A 14,765-nucleotide genomic window follows, 5' to 3' on the forward strand; every position below is an offset into this window, starting at 1 on the left:
CTTCCACTCTGACTAATTATTACAGTCATCTATGGACATGTTCAGGGCTCCCTGCTTTCTGGTAAGACTGTCAATCAATTCTGTATCTTTAATAAAACAGTGGCTTATATATAAGGGTGTTCAGTGTTCTTAAGGGATAAACATCATTACAATAAAAAGAACACAGGCTTTAAGTCCGACTCTTGATCTGAGCTCAGGTCTTGATCACAGGGTTGTAAGTTCAAGCCCTGCATTGAGCTCCACACTGGAGGTGGAGCCCACTTTAAAAAAAAAAAAAAAAAGAACGTGGAATTTGGAATTTAAAGTCTAAGAGTCCTTCACGTATTCAATGAATGGTTACTGGTCACCTATTTTGTACTTGAACTGAATTGAACTCAAATCTAGATCTCCTAATACTTCATTGGTGAACTCATTCAATATTTGTGTAATGTTGAGCAAGTTACTTAAGCTCTCTCTAAATCTACCTTCCTCTCTAAATTGTGCTATCTACCCTTCACAAAAGTTTGAGGATTGGGGCACCTGGGTGGCTCAGTCGGCTAAGCGGCTGCCTTTGGCTCAGGTCATGATCCCAGGGTCCTGGGATCAAGCCCCGCATTGGGCTCCTTGCTCAGCAGAGCCTGCTTTTCCTTCTCCCTCTCTCTCTGCCTGCCTGCCACTCTCCCTGCTTGTGCTCTCTCTCTCACTATCTCTCTCTCTGTGTCAAATAAATAAAATCTTAAAAAAAAAAAGTGTTTGAGGATTAAATTCAATATTATATTCCTTTTCGTACATATGTCTTCAATAAATGCAATTTCCTTTTTCTTCCTTTCCTCAAAAGTAGCTGAACACATTTCTTTTGGTCTGTGAAAATATGTGGTAGATAGAGGATATACCCAGGAGAAAAATGATCTCAAACTTTAAAAGCAAGTTAATTTCAAATTTATATTATAAACCTCACGTTTTATTTGTAAAATTACCTGTTTAGAGTCTGAGAAGTAATGTCATTTGAACTGGGGAGCTCTCATTCTCACAATGATACCACTATAGTTGCTAGAAAATTACTTTATCCTAACCAAAATTTGCTTTTCCAAGAGGCTTGAATGTCTTATAGGAACACTTTCTTAGGCAACAAATTTAGCAAATATAATAAGCCCTTATACTCTGCAGAAGATACTGTACAGGGTGCTTTATGTGTTAATTACACTTTCCAAATGAGATGTCACCTTTCTTTGAATTTCCATGCAAATTTTATTTATTATTTTTTTAAGCTTTTATTTATTTATTCGAGAGAGAGAGCGTGGGGGGAGGAGTAGAGGGAGAGGGACAAGCAGACACCACACTGAGCATGAAGCCCAAGGCAGGGCTCGGTCTCAGGATCCCGAGACCATGATCTGAGTTGAAACCAAGAGTCGGAGGCTTAACCAACGGAGCCACCTAGGCACCCCTCCATGCAATTTTTTTTCATGCAATTTTTAAATTTATCTTGTGGCACTCCCTCTTTGCCTTGCTTTTATTCTTCTAACACAACTATGAAACCAGTATTCTTACCCATTAAAATGGTATACTAAATTACTACAATTTCCTATGGAAAATGATTCTAGAGCATAAACTCCAGACTATATTTTGTGCTCTTTGACCTATCCATCTAATTTCTGGGAATCAAAGACACAATATTGAATTTGGGAAAACATATATGCATATATGCACATATATGTGTGTGTATACATATACATACACGTATATACATAAACATGTTACTACAGTAGAAATAAGAACAGAGAAAAACTGGATGCAACCTAGATGTTTCTAGTCATGAAATATCATATAGCCATTAATAATGTTGATGATGATACAAAAACTTAACAGGGCATTATAAGAGATTAAAGCAAAATTCAAAATTAGTTCCTAAAACATAAATATAACAGGTAATATTTCTCACAAAAATAAAGGACAATAATTATGTTATTGTGACAGATTTATGGGTATTTTCTCAAAATTTGTAAACACGTATTTTCATAAGTTAAAAAAATAAGCATACTTTTACCTTATCCCAGAAATCAACCAAAGCTGTAAAGTCCCATTTCTTAGAATATGCCACATTGTATTTCAGGATAGCATCCTATGGAAAAAGCATAAACAAAACCTCATGATATAGTCAAGTAAATTATCTATGAATACCCTTTCTCCTTTATGAACTACTTCCAGTAAACTTCTTAATCAGCATTAAGCTTCCTCCTACCATTAGCTACTCCATATCAGTAGCTATGAACAAACAGAATACATACTAATTTCTTCTTCACTTAAGAAAAATGAGATTAGACAGGTCAAGCAATAGGAAAAAAATCATAACTCCAACTCTTGCATTATAAACAGAGGTGATACACTCAATGGACAAAAATTGGATCTTGGAGATAAAAAAAAATTAAATATCATAATGACTGTTGGCTACCAATAGATTCACACTATACATGCAAATATACAGTATATTTGCAGTATTAAAATTTCATGAGAAGAGTAAATTAGGGAAAAATGTCTAAAAAGGCTTCCCGGGAGAGATGGCAATAATGAAAAAAAGATTGAGAAACATTGCTCTAAGGCATAAAATGGTCTTTTTTCCTTTATTATCAGCTGTTTTTATAAGCTACATATAAATGGTTGTCTTTCCCCATCAGTTCATATAAACTATATATTTATGTAGAGAAAAGTGAAAATAGCACGCCATCTACTGGTGTGACATCTGACTAGGCAGTACTTTATTCTTGGTTAACGGTGATAAAAACAAAACAGGCCCCAAAAGGAGTCAATTATGCTAAACCGTACTTCTCCAGAGACTTAATTACAGTTTCAGCCTCTCCCACAAATGGAATCTTAAACCAGTCAATGAGGAATCACCTGGTCAGCACTAGATAGTTCATGATAGAACTCTCCATCCCCTAAAGGAAAATGACTGCCACAACCAATCTTTTTCCTAGTACAACTTACTTGCTTCCAGTCCCTTCTGCCTATAAGTCTTTCATTTTGTACAGCATCTTAGAGTGCCTTTCCATCTGCTAGATAAGGCCCTGCCTGATTCATAAATCATTGAATAAGGCCAGTAGGATCTTTAAAATTTACTCAGATGAATTTTATTTAATACCAGAGTGGGGTGTGCATAAGACAATCCATTAGTTATGCAGAAAGAACTATTATGGTTGATCCAGGTACAACACAAGAATTGAAAATCTGCATGTAACTTTTGACTCCCTCCAAAAACTTACCTACTAATAGCCCACCGTTGGCCAGAGCCTGATAACATAGTCAATTAACACATATTTTGTATGTTACATGTATTATATACTGCATTCTTACAATCAAGTAAGCTGCAGAAAAGAAAATATTAATAAAATTATAAGGAAAATACATTTACAGTACTGTATTATCCAAAAAAATCTGCACAGGAAACTGGTGCAGTTCAAACCTGTGTTGTTCAAGGGTCAATCGTATTTATAATTATATTTTATCTCATCCTTTTAAATTTCTATTTTGGTTATATTTTATAATGTATATATTACTAAAGTAATACACATTGAATTTATAAGCAACTATTTATATTTATAATATACATCTCCAATTTTTTTACTGAAGGTGTATGTAAGTTGAAAAATCACTGTTAGATTACTTGACTAAGTTTTTAAAAATTAATACTCTGCCAAAAATTAATACTCAGCTGCCTGAAAAATACTTCATGCCATATAAACAAACACCAAGCACCTAGATTAAAAAGTAAACCAACAATATATATTTACTTGGAATCAGGAGATATCTAATTTCCTTCAAAACATCAATCATAAGATAATATGGCAAAAGGAGTTTATTTTTCTTACAGCCACATGCAAAATTTTCCATTAAGAAAAGATTTTAAGGATTTTTTTCTAATTACTGTTATCTGATTTCAGAACCTCATACAAAGTATTAAACAGCAATGTCTATCAACAGGTAAAAAGACAAACAATGCATACACTCCAACAAACTGCTGATACGCTCAACAACATGGATGAATCTCGAAAATGTTCATTCTGAGTGAAAGAAGCCAGACACACTAGCATACATACTATGTGATTCCATTCATGTAAAATGTAAACTAATCTATAGTTAAAAAAAAAAAAAGAAAAAGAGAAAAGCAAATCAGTAGTTGCCTGGGAACAGAGCAGAAAGAGGAATCAACTACAGGAATAAGAGGAATCTTTGAAGGTGACAGAAATGTTCTGTACCTTGATTGTAGAGGGGGTTTCATGGGTATATGCAAATGTCAAAAATTATGAAATTACATACTTGAAAAGCATGCATTTTCTTACATGTAAAGTATTCCTCAAAGTTGGTAAGGAAAAACATTTTACATTCTAACTTTTACACTCTTAATTCTTTTTTTTTTTTTTTAAGATTTTATTTTTTTTTTGACAGAGAGAGACAAAGCAAGAGAGGGAACACAAGCAAGGGGAGAGCGAGAGGGAGAAGCAGGCCTCCCGCCGAGCAGGGAGCCCGATGCGGGGCTCAACCCCAGGACCCTGGGATCACGACCCACGCCGAAGGCAGACGCCCAACAACTGAGCCACCCAGGCACCACCTATACTCTTAATTCTTTAATGGGATTTTATAATTAGTATTAATTCCTAACTAATATCTACTTTTACTTTAGTCTTCAAGTCTCAAAAGTAATCTACCACAAGGTCTCCTATCATTAGAAAAACCAGATGCTGTTCTGTATTCTTAGCTATCAACTACTGAGATTTCCTTTAATTCATAATTCATGATATGCACAATTAGTTAAAGCACAAAGAAGTCCATTCTTTGCAAATTATCAGACACATCAATTATAGAAATATTACTGTGTAAATTGACTTTTGAAGACACTATTCCTTTTTTATTTTTTTTATTTTTATTTATTTATTTTTTTAAGATTTTATTTATTTATTTGAGAGAGAGAATGAGATAGAGCGAGCATGAGAGGGGGGAGGGTCAGAGGGAGAAGCAGACTCCCTGCTGAGCAGGGAGCCCAATGTGGACTCGATCCCAGGACTCCAGGATCATGACCTGAGCCGAAGGCAGTCGCTTAACCAACTGAGCCACCCAGGCGCCCGACACTATTCCTTTTTTAAACTTTTAACCTTTCTAATCCCACTTAACTCAATATCAAATAAAAGCAGTAAAAAGATTATTATACTCAGTAAGAGGGACTTAATGTTCCCCCCCCACAGTGTTCTTTCAGCAAAAGAAACAATTACCATAAGCAGATAGAAGAAAATCTCGATGAATTACTCTGTTCTGTTGAATCTACCATAAAATAAACAAGAAAGGGAAATTCAGAGTAAAGCAATTACCCCTTCTTAAAGTAATCACTGGTGCACTAAGGAATTGCTAAAGAGGTGAGCAGACAAGGTAATTTAGAACACTATGATTATTCTGTGTTTATGCTTAAAGAAAAAAACATGAAAAATTTAAATAATCCTGCTTATAAGGCCGTCGGACCTAAGACAGTGTTTCTCAAATGGAGTATAGATAGTATTCTTAGGCGGCCTGCTTCTGTTTTTCTAAGTTTATAATTGTGGTTTTGGAACACAAAGGGCAAAAGACAACACACTGTAGGAATGAAGGCTGGTGCTTTAAGCAGATAAAAATGGTGAAAATTTTGAGCTATCCTAAGATATACTGTAGTACAGGACTGTCAAATTCTACAGAACCTGGACCAAAATGCTATCATTTTTATTTGCAAGCTGATGTTCTCTATACAGATCCCATCTTTGTATCTACTAACATCCACCAACTGTTTGTGATTAGTGAGTAGTAAAAAGAAAATGAAGAATTTTTTTCTTTATAAAGTATTTTTTAAAGTTCTCAGCATACTATTTTGAGGTTCAGATCAGTGGTTAAAAAACTTTTGTGCAAAAAGGGGATACTGAGTATAAACTGTTTTCACACAACTCAAATGATGGTTCATAATGCTTAAAATGTAAAAAAAATCAAATGGACATAGCTGTAAGTATAAAGAGTTTATATTCAGTTTTATGCTTGTACATATGCAGTTAACATTATACTAAAAATAAGTAAACTCTGGCAGATCCTGAGAGCTTCTTCCATTTAAAAGGAGTACATTACAAGATTGAGAAACACTGTCCTTAAGGAATGAAATTTTCAAAATACATTATGATACAACATCCAATGTTTTCCATGTAGAGAAAAAAGAAAAGCAAACAGGAGCTATAGAAAGGTACAGAAAGTTTGAGAATAACTTGTTAAGTATAAATGGAAAAACAGTATAAAACCTGAGGAAACTGTACACAACAAACTAAGTCTCTCAAAGAAAATGAAACCCATTTTCACACAAGTATAGAAAAATCTGTTATTATTATAGTTATAAAACCTTTAAAAGTTTACATGGCTATAATGCCAAAAATAAACATATACTCACCCATATTTTAGATATTAGAAAAACAACCTAATGGTTGCTCTTACAGTCTTAAGTGAAATACTAAAAAAATCAAAAAATAAATTATTGCCAAAATGTACAATTAATAAATCATTAGATTGCTAGAAGCTATATTAACAGCAATATAAAACAGAATGTTTAATGTATACTTTAATCATTAGGAAACTCTGTTCCCTTTGGGCAAATATTGCTAAAGTCATAATTCTTTCATGATTTACTTTTAAAGATATTTCAGAAACATGATAATTCTAAAAAATAAAAGAAGCCTGGTCTGAAGGAAATTGGATGGGGAATCAAGAAACAAAGGTCTTATTCCTCGTTCTCCAAATTATTCTGTGTAGCTCCAGGCAAGTCATTTACAACTCTAGATTCTTCTACTCATTTGCTAGTGATGGAGTGGAAACCAAGAATGTCTCTTAAGAAAGTTCTTCAGGAAGCAAGCACTTTGCATACAAATATGTTGTTACCCGAGTCTATTAAAGATCAAAAAATGTCTTTAAGGGACACACGAGGCCCATCTCCAAGAATTACATACCAGAGGCAACAATAGCAAAAACAACTACCTTCAGGTTTTGGGGTCGTGTGAATTTGTTGAGAAGTGCAGTTTGAATGAGCTCCCACCGGCTCCCTGCAGTTCGCTCACCATTCTTTAAGGAAAAGGAAAAACAAATGAAATTATTCTAAGTTCTTTTGGATCATAGAATCAGAAGTCAAACAAACACATACTAAACTATCGTTCAGACTAAAAGAACATCTGTTTTGTGCTTACTTCATCTTCCACAGGGTACAAGTTTTGTTCTGAACAAGGCATCTTAACATGCTTGTTGTCCCACAAATCTTTAAAATGTGTTGGAAAGGGTTTAGGAACTTCTCCTGCTCGCAAAAGGTCTACCTGAAAGAGAGGGAAACAAGGAAACTGTAAGTGCATAAAAATTAGGCGTGCCTTCTACAAAATAATCCAAATTAAAGCAGCCAAAGCAAATGCTATAAAATGCAGACCAGCTCCTCTGTAAGAATCTGAGAAGTCCTCTCCAGCTGTTCCTGCTCCTTATCTCCAGTTGATCAGTTTCCAAGTCATCATATTTGCTCATTCCATCTCCATCCCATCTAGGCCCCTAGTCCTCATTATTGCTTGTCTTCTAGCCCTCCCCTAACTCCCACTGCCCCCAGATATTCACCCTCCATAAAGCCCTTATTCTCACTTGGAAACAACCTTAATCTTTCTAAAGTATTCCTAGGCTCTTAATCCTATAATGGCTCCCCTCTGCCTATAGTGATTCCAAATGATGTTCCTAGTTTTTAACATCCTCTCTTACCCAAACACTGTCTGGTTAAACATCTATTCTGACCTTCAACACTCGACTCAATTTTCATTTCCTCTAAGAAGTCTTCAAAAACTTAAGGACAGTTAGTTTATTCCCTCCTGTTTTATTAGATCATTATCACACCAGAGCACACCTGTTTTTCCTTCCCCAACTGGGCTCTAAACTTCCTGAGAATAATAACTGTATTAACTGTGGATTCTAAATATTCATGAAAGAGCGTGGCTTATGTGTTTTTGCATGCATATATGTAGATACATATACATGTGGCAAATGAGCTGAACTCCAAAGGATAAGAAGAAGTTAACTAGGAAAAGGAAGACAGGAAGCTTGTTCCTCAAAAAGGGAACAGCTAATGGAAAGGAAGACTGTCCAATAGGCAGCTCATAAAAGTCTGCAACTCAAGGAGTGCCTGGGTGGTTCAGTCAGTTAAGTGTCCAATTCTTGATTTCAGCTCAGGTCATGATCTCAAGCCCTGAGTCAGACTCTGCTCTGGGTTAGTTACACATATATATTACTGTATTCAGGAAAAAGAATCTAGAAGAAAATACACCAAATTGTTAAACTCTGGAAATAGGACTAAGAGACTTGGGTTTTGAGTTACATACTTTCATATAATAGCTGCCTTTTTTATTTTTTTTACAATGAGCCTACATTACTTTAATAAAATAAAGATTTTTTAAAAGATTTTTAAAATTCACAGGTTATACCCCTGAAACAAATACTACATTATATGTTAATAAAAATAAAAAAATAAAAAAACAAAAGCTGAAATGGTACAAATAAAATAAAATAAAAAAGTAAAAAAAAATTCACAGGTTATTGGATATCTAAAAATAAGTAAACAGTAGGGGCGCCTGGGTGGCTCAGTTGTTAGGCATCTGCCTATGGCTTAGGTCATGATCCCAGGGTTCTGGGATCGAGCCCCACGTTGGGCTCTCTGCTTAGCGGGAAGCCTGCTTTTCCCTCTCCCACTCCCCCTGCTTGTATTCCCCCTCTCGCTGTCTAGCTCTCTCTATCAAAATAAATAAATAAAATCTTTAAAAAAAAAATAAGTAAACAGTAATTACAGAGATTAAGTAATCATGGTATAGGATGCTTTGGGTTTTCCTTATGGCCAGTGGGAAAAAGAAAGGCAGTAAACTCAAAATGTCACTTAGCTCTTCAATCAATCTTTTCTCTGAATCTTGACCATTAATATCTTCTCAGTCATCCAGCCTTTTCTTAATTTTCCCTGCATTATCAGTGCCTCCTTTTCCCTTATCACCCGTATTTAAGAATATTCACCATATCCTATCAATTTTACCCCAAAACAAAGCAACCATCTATATTCTTTATTTCCACATGACCCTATCTCAGTGACTTTCAAACTCTTTTAAATATCAGAACCCTTTCTTCACCTAAGAAATGTGACATGAAATCATATTTAAATAAAACTGTTTTTATAAATATAATTTTTCAATAACTTTTATTTGTTCTAACATCAATAAATGACAATGAGATTACAATATATCAAGCTCCATACTCAGCAGGGAGCCTGCTCCTCCCTCTCCCTCTGCTGCCATTCCCCCTGCTTGTGCTCGCTCTCTACCAAGTAAATAAATAAAATCTTTAAAAAAAAAACTGGATTAACTCTACGACCCAGCAATTGCACTACTGGGTATTTACCCCAAAGATACAAATGTAGTGATCTGAAGGGGCATGTGCACCCCAATGTTTAAGCAGCAATGTCCACAAAAGCCAAACTATGGGAAGAGCCTAGATGTCCATCAACAGATGAATGGATAAAGAAGATGTGGTATATATATATACATGGAATATTATGCAGCCATCAAAAAAAAAAAAGAAATCTTGTGATGTACAATAACATGGATAGAACTAGAGGGTATTACACTAAGCGAAATAAGTCAATCAGAGAAAGACAATTATTGTATGATCTCACTGATATGTGGAATTTGAGAAACAAGACAAAGGATCATAGGGGAACGGAGGGAAAAATGAAATAAGAGAAAACCAGAGAGGGAGACAAACCATAAGAGACTCTTAATCTCAGGAAACAAACTGAGGGTTGCTAGAGTGGAGGGGGGTAGGAGGGATGGGGTGGCTGGGTGATGGACAATGGGGAGGATATGTGCTATGGTGAGTGCTGTGAATTGTGTAAGACTGATGAATCACAAACCTATACCCCTGAAACAAATAATACATTATATGTTAATAATAATTTTTAAAAAATTGCCTATAACCCAGCAATTGCACTACCAGGTATTTACCCCAAAGATACAAATGTAGTGATCCAAAGGGGCATGTGCACCCCAATATTTAAGCAGCAATGTCCACAATAGCCAAACTGTGGAAAGAGCCTACATGTCCATCAACAGATGAATGGATAAAGAAGATGTGGTATATATACACAATGGAATATTATGCAGCCATCAAAAAAAAAAAAAAGGAAAAGAAATCTTGCCATTTGCAATGACATGCATGGAACTAGAGGGTATTATGTTAAGCGAAATAAGTCAGAGAAAGACAAGTATCATATGATCTCACTGATATGAAGAATTTGAGAAACAAGACAGAGGATCATAGGGGAAGGTAGGGAAAAATGAAACAAGACGAAACCAGAGAGGGAGACAAACCATAAGAGACTCTTAATCTCAGGAAACAAACTGAGGGTTGCTGGAGTGGAGGGGGGTGGGAGGGACAGGGTGGCTGGGTGATGGACACTGGGGAGGGTACGTGCTATGGTGAATGCTGTGAATTGTGTAAGACTGATGAATCACATGGGGCGCCTGGGTGGCTCAGTTGGTTAAGCGACTGCCTTCGGCTCAGGTCATGATCCCGGGGTCCTGGGATCGAGTCCCGCATCGGGCTCCCTGCTCTGCGGGGAGCCTGCTTCTCCCTCTCCCACTCCCCCTGCTTGTGTTCCCTCTCTCGCTGTGTCTCTCTGTCAAATAAATAAATAAAATCTTTAAAAAAAAAAAAAAAGACTGATGAATCACAGACCTATACGCCTGAAACAAATAACACATTATATGTTAATTTAAAAAATTAAAATAAATAAAATAAAAATTGGATTATGGTGATAGTTGTCTAACTAAGTAAATTAAATATCACTGAACTGAGTGAGCACTTAAGATGGGTAAACTTTATATACCTCAATAAACCTGCTTCTTCAAAAAAGAAGCTACAGGAAGTATAAAAGAGTTACCAGGGGCTAGTGAAAAATGGGAGTTATTGTTTAGCAGATACAGTTTCTGCGTGACATAATGAAAATTTTCCAGAAATGAATAGTGGTAATAATTGTACAACATGTACTTAATGCTACTGAAATGTACACTGAAAAACAGTTAAAATAGTAAACTTTATATTATATACATTTAACCACAATTCTTAGAAATAAGGTTTTAGACATGTTGAGTTTGAGACAACTGTGGGACAGTAACAGTGATGTCTAGAAGAATCTGAAGCTCAGAAAAGAGGGTAAAACTGGAGAATGATTTGAGGATACTGAACCATACACAACTTTGAACTTTAGGGATTAACCCACTACCTAATATACAGTGGATGCTCAACAAATAATGTCAGTTGAATTTAAAACAAAAGAAAGAAAAGAATCCAGTGAGTTTAAAAAAAAAAAAAAGAGGGGCGCCTGGGTGGCTCAGTTGGTTAAGCGACTGCCTTCGGCTCAGGTCATGATGCCGGAGTCCTGGGATCGAGTCCCGCATCAGGCTCCCTGCTCAGCGAGGAGCCTGCTTCTCCCTCTGACCCTCCCCCCTCTCATGTACTCTCTCTCTCTCTCATTCTCGCTCTCTCAAATAAATAAATCTTAAAAAAAAAAGATCTTTAAAAAAAAAAGATACTGAAAAAGTCAATTTCCTTATCAGCTGACAATGATTCATCTTATGGATGTATTAAGTGCTATATTAAGTAAGCTATCATTATATTTCTCCAACCTATAGACTTCTTAGTACTTTATATATGCAGAAAAGAAAAGCAGTTTCTATGCCTTGGTCTGTTTTTCACGTTAATAAGTATCATAATAAATCAAGACTTAAGAGTCTTCTCTCTTTATAGGTAAGAAGTAATACCTACGGGCGCCTGGGTGGCTCAGTTGGTTAAGCGACTGCCTTCAGCTCAGGTCATGATCCCGGGGTCCTGGGATCGGGTCCCGCATCGGGCTCTCTGCTCCTTGGGAGCCTGCTTCTCCCTCTGCCTCTCTCTCTCTGTCTCTCATGAATAAATAAATAACATCTTAAAAAAAAGAAGTAATACCTACGCGAATAGTTACTGTGTGATTGGCAGATGGCCTCAAGAGAGGCAGCCGGATGCCACACCTAGGCATTCTTCTCATCTCCTCAATAGGAGTTCCAAGCCATTTCTTATCTGGAGAAAGGTGAGGTGGAATGTATTTAGGTATCTTCCTTTCTGTTCTTTGATGCTTGATTTCACATTGTTCTTTTCTAAGGTCAAAACAAATGTATTCAGTCACAAACCACTTACTATTTAAGTTTTATTAGATACACAAGGACAAAACTTACCCAGAATGTTATTGTTTAAAACGTGCCAAGGGGCACCTGGGTGGGTGGCTCAGTCAGTTAAGTGTCTGCCTTCGGCTCAGATCATGATCCCAGGATCCTCAGGACTGAGCCCTGCATTGGGCTCCCTGCTCAGCAGGGAGTATGCTTTTCCCTCACCCCCTCCCCCGTTCTCGCACGAGTGCATACACTCACTCTCTCTCTTACACATAAATAAAATCTTTAAAAAAGTGTGCCAGGCTTGCTCTCTCTCGTTGGTATTTACAATCAAAAGAAAAATTTATAAAACTTAGAGTAAAACTGAAGAACTTATTTTCAAGTCTGTGGAAGGAATTTCTAAACACAGAAATTACCTTCCAAAAAAAACAGACCGCATAAGAATATGTACACTGCCAAATGAGTCATGGTTCATAGTATCAGCTACTTCTCAGGTTTCTAGACAACAGTTTTCAACAAAGTGAACTTACTGTGGCACATGTGATAGAAAATATCACAGAAATTATGGAGAGTAAGCTTTAAGATTCCATATGGGATAACTGTAAAAATGTAAGCTTTGTAATCAGACAGACTGGGATTTAAATCCCAGCATTACCACCCACAAGTTACAATTTCAGTGAATTCTCTAACTCAAATTTCAGTTTTCTCATTCGCAAAGTGAGGACAATGTCACCTGCCTACCCATCAGAGCATTAGAGAAAATGCAGTATATGAAGACCTAGAAAAATGGATAAACAGACACTACTATCAACCTAGTATTTTTATATTCTGATAATCCACACAAATTTCAGAAGGAAAATCATGAAACTGAAAAAATCCAATTAACAATATTTATTTACTTCTCGTTTTCTGTTTCTGGTCTTTTTGAACCTAGGTTTAAATTTACCATAAACAAACAACAGGAAACACAACTATTTCTTTCTTCACTGTAAACCATAACTTGGTTAAACCATTCCCTTACAAAGTTATAAAAGGTATTACACTATTGGAGATACTCTTGTTGAAAAAAATTACCTTTTGTCCTCTGCTTTGGGCATTCTCATGAAATGATCTGTGATTTTAGAATCCTTTTTCCCATGCTGCTTGGAATTCCTACATTCTACATTCAGGCTAGAAGTACTTCCAGGTGGTCTGGGATTTAAATCATTCATTCCACTCCGAGTCTCTCCTCCTTCAAATTGAAAATGTAAACGAATTTCACCTCCTTTAGAAGAGGACCGCTTCCTCAATTCAGTGTCAGCTTCTCTTGCTTGGAACCTTGAAGGTTTACTTGCTGTTTGGGAGGAATTGCTATCTTCTTGCTCATCAAAACCTGGACTTGTCTCCTCATCTGCTTCTGAGTCCTGACAACTATTTTTGGAATTATCTACATCCATTGGTGACTCAGGTTCACTTTCTTTTTCAAAAGGAGAATTTCCTAAACTACTCTCTTGTCTACTCAACTTGTTGGCATTTTTCAGTTCAGTACCAACATCCTCAGAGCTGATGTCTGACAAGGGACTCTCTGGCACCACATCTATCTCTTCCTGCTGACAACCTGCACAGTCTTCTACAGGATGGCAAGACTTGCTACACTTCTGGTGGCTTCTGGCTTCTCTGGCCCGTTCATCTTCTGTGGTCTGCTTTGTATTTGTAAACTTTACAGTTGTCAAAAATTGTTGGTTGTCTCTACTTCCCTCACTATCTGTGTCACTGTGATCATCATTTCCAGGTGACTGATCAACGTTAGCATTACTGAACCGCTCTGGCACCAGAGTTACTGTCGGAGGCTCACTTTCTAAAAGCCGCTCTGTATGTTTCCCTTCATTTTGCCACTTAAACATAGCTGCAGTCTGATGCTGGTTCAAATACTGTGTATTTTTTTCAACAGATGATTTATCAAGACTTAGCTGAGAAACATTTTCTAATTTTTCCATATTATGTTGATAAAAGTTATCTTTTTGTACAGAACTCATCATGGATTCTACTGTTGTATTGTTGTTTTCTTTACTATGCAAACTACAACAGAATAGAAAGAACTAATGAGACAACAGAACTTATGATACAATAAAAAGAATTTATGGTATAAAAAAAATCACTTATCCAATCACATTCCCGGTATCACAGCAATAATTAAACTACTGGTGATTTCCTAAATACAGAGCATGCCCCTTTATGACTCCATGACTTTGCACATATGCCTATAATGTCCTTTCCCCAACTCTGTGCCTGGGAAACACCTGCCCTTCCTTTAAATGTTAAACTTCACTCACCTCTGGGCAGGCCTTCCTGCAAAGGTAAAGCTAATTCTTTGTTCTATATGCTAACCACACTGTTCTCTGCTTATACCTTTACTGTCCTATTTATCACACTATGTAATAATCATGTGTTTTTGCATCTGCCACCAGAATACTATAAGTATCTTAAAGACAGAGACTATACTCCTCTTTTATCTCTGTATGTCAAGTATATAGGACAGACCCTAGCACA

The 14,765-nt window shown here is 36.3% G+C and overlaps 1 protein-coding gene across 8 annotated transcripts in view; it reads right to left on the reverse strand.

The window, feature by feature from the left end:
* The window catches only part of PARG (poly(ADP-ribose) glycohydrolase), a 139,465-nt gene that overhangs the window by 119,161 nt on the left and 5,539 nt on the right, over window positions 1-14,765 (reverse strand). For all 8 annotated transcript variants that reach the window (XM_035023874.1, XM_035023882.1, XM_035023900.1 and 5 more), the window contains 5 exons: window positions 13,311-14,294; window positions 12,041-12,224; window positions 7,212-7,334; window positions 7,006-7,089; window positions 2,024-2,098 (listed from right to left, as the gene is read on the reverse strand). In XM_035023874.1, coding sequence (XP_034879765.1) covers window positions 2,024-2,098; window positions 7,006-7,089; window positions 7,212-7,334; window positions 12,041-12,224; window positions 13,311-14,294 — 1,450 coding nt within the window. The remainder of the gene's footprint in view (window positions 1-2,023; window positions 2,099-7,005; window positions 7,090-7,211; window positions 7,335-12,040; window positions 12,225-13,310; window positions 14,295-14,765) is intronic.

This window comes from Mirounga leonina, unplaced genomic scaffold, assembly GCF_011800145.1.
Source record: "Mirounga leonina isolate KUSES-001 unplaced genomic scaffold, KU_Mleo_1.0 Mir_114, whole genome shotgun sequence".
NCBI classification, from domain to species: Eukaryota; Metazoa; Chordata; class Mammalia; order Carnivora; family Phocidae; genus Mirounga; species Mirounga leonina.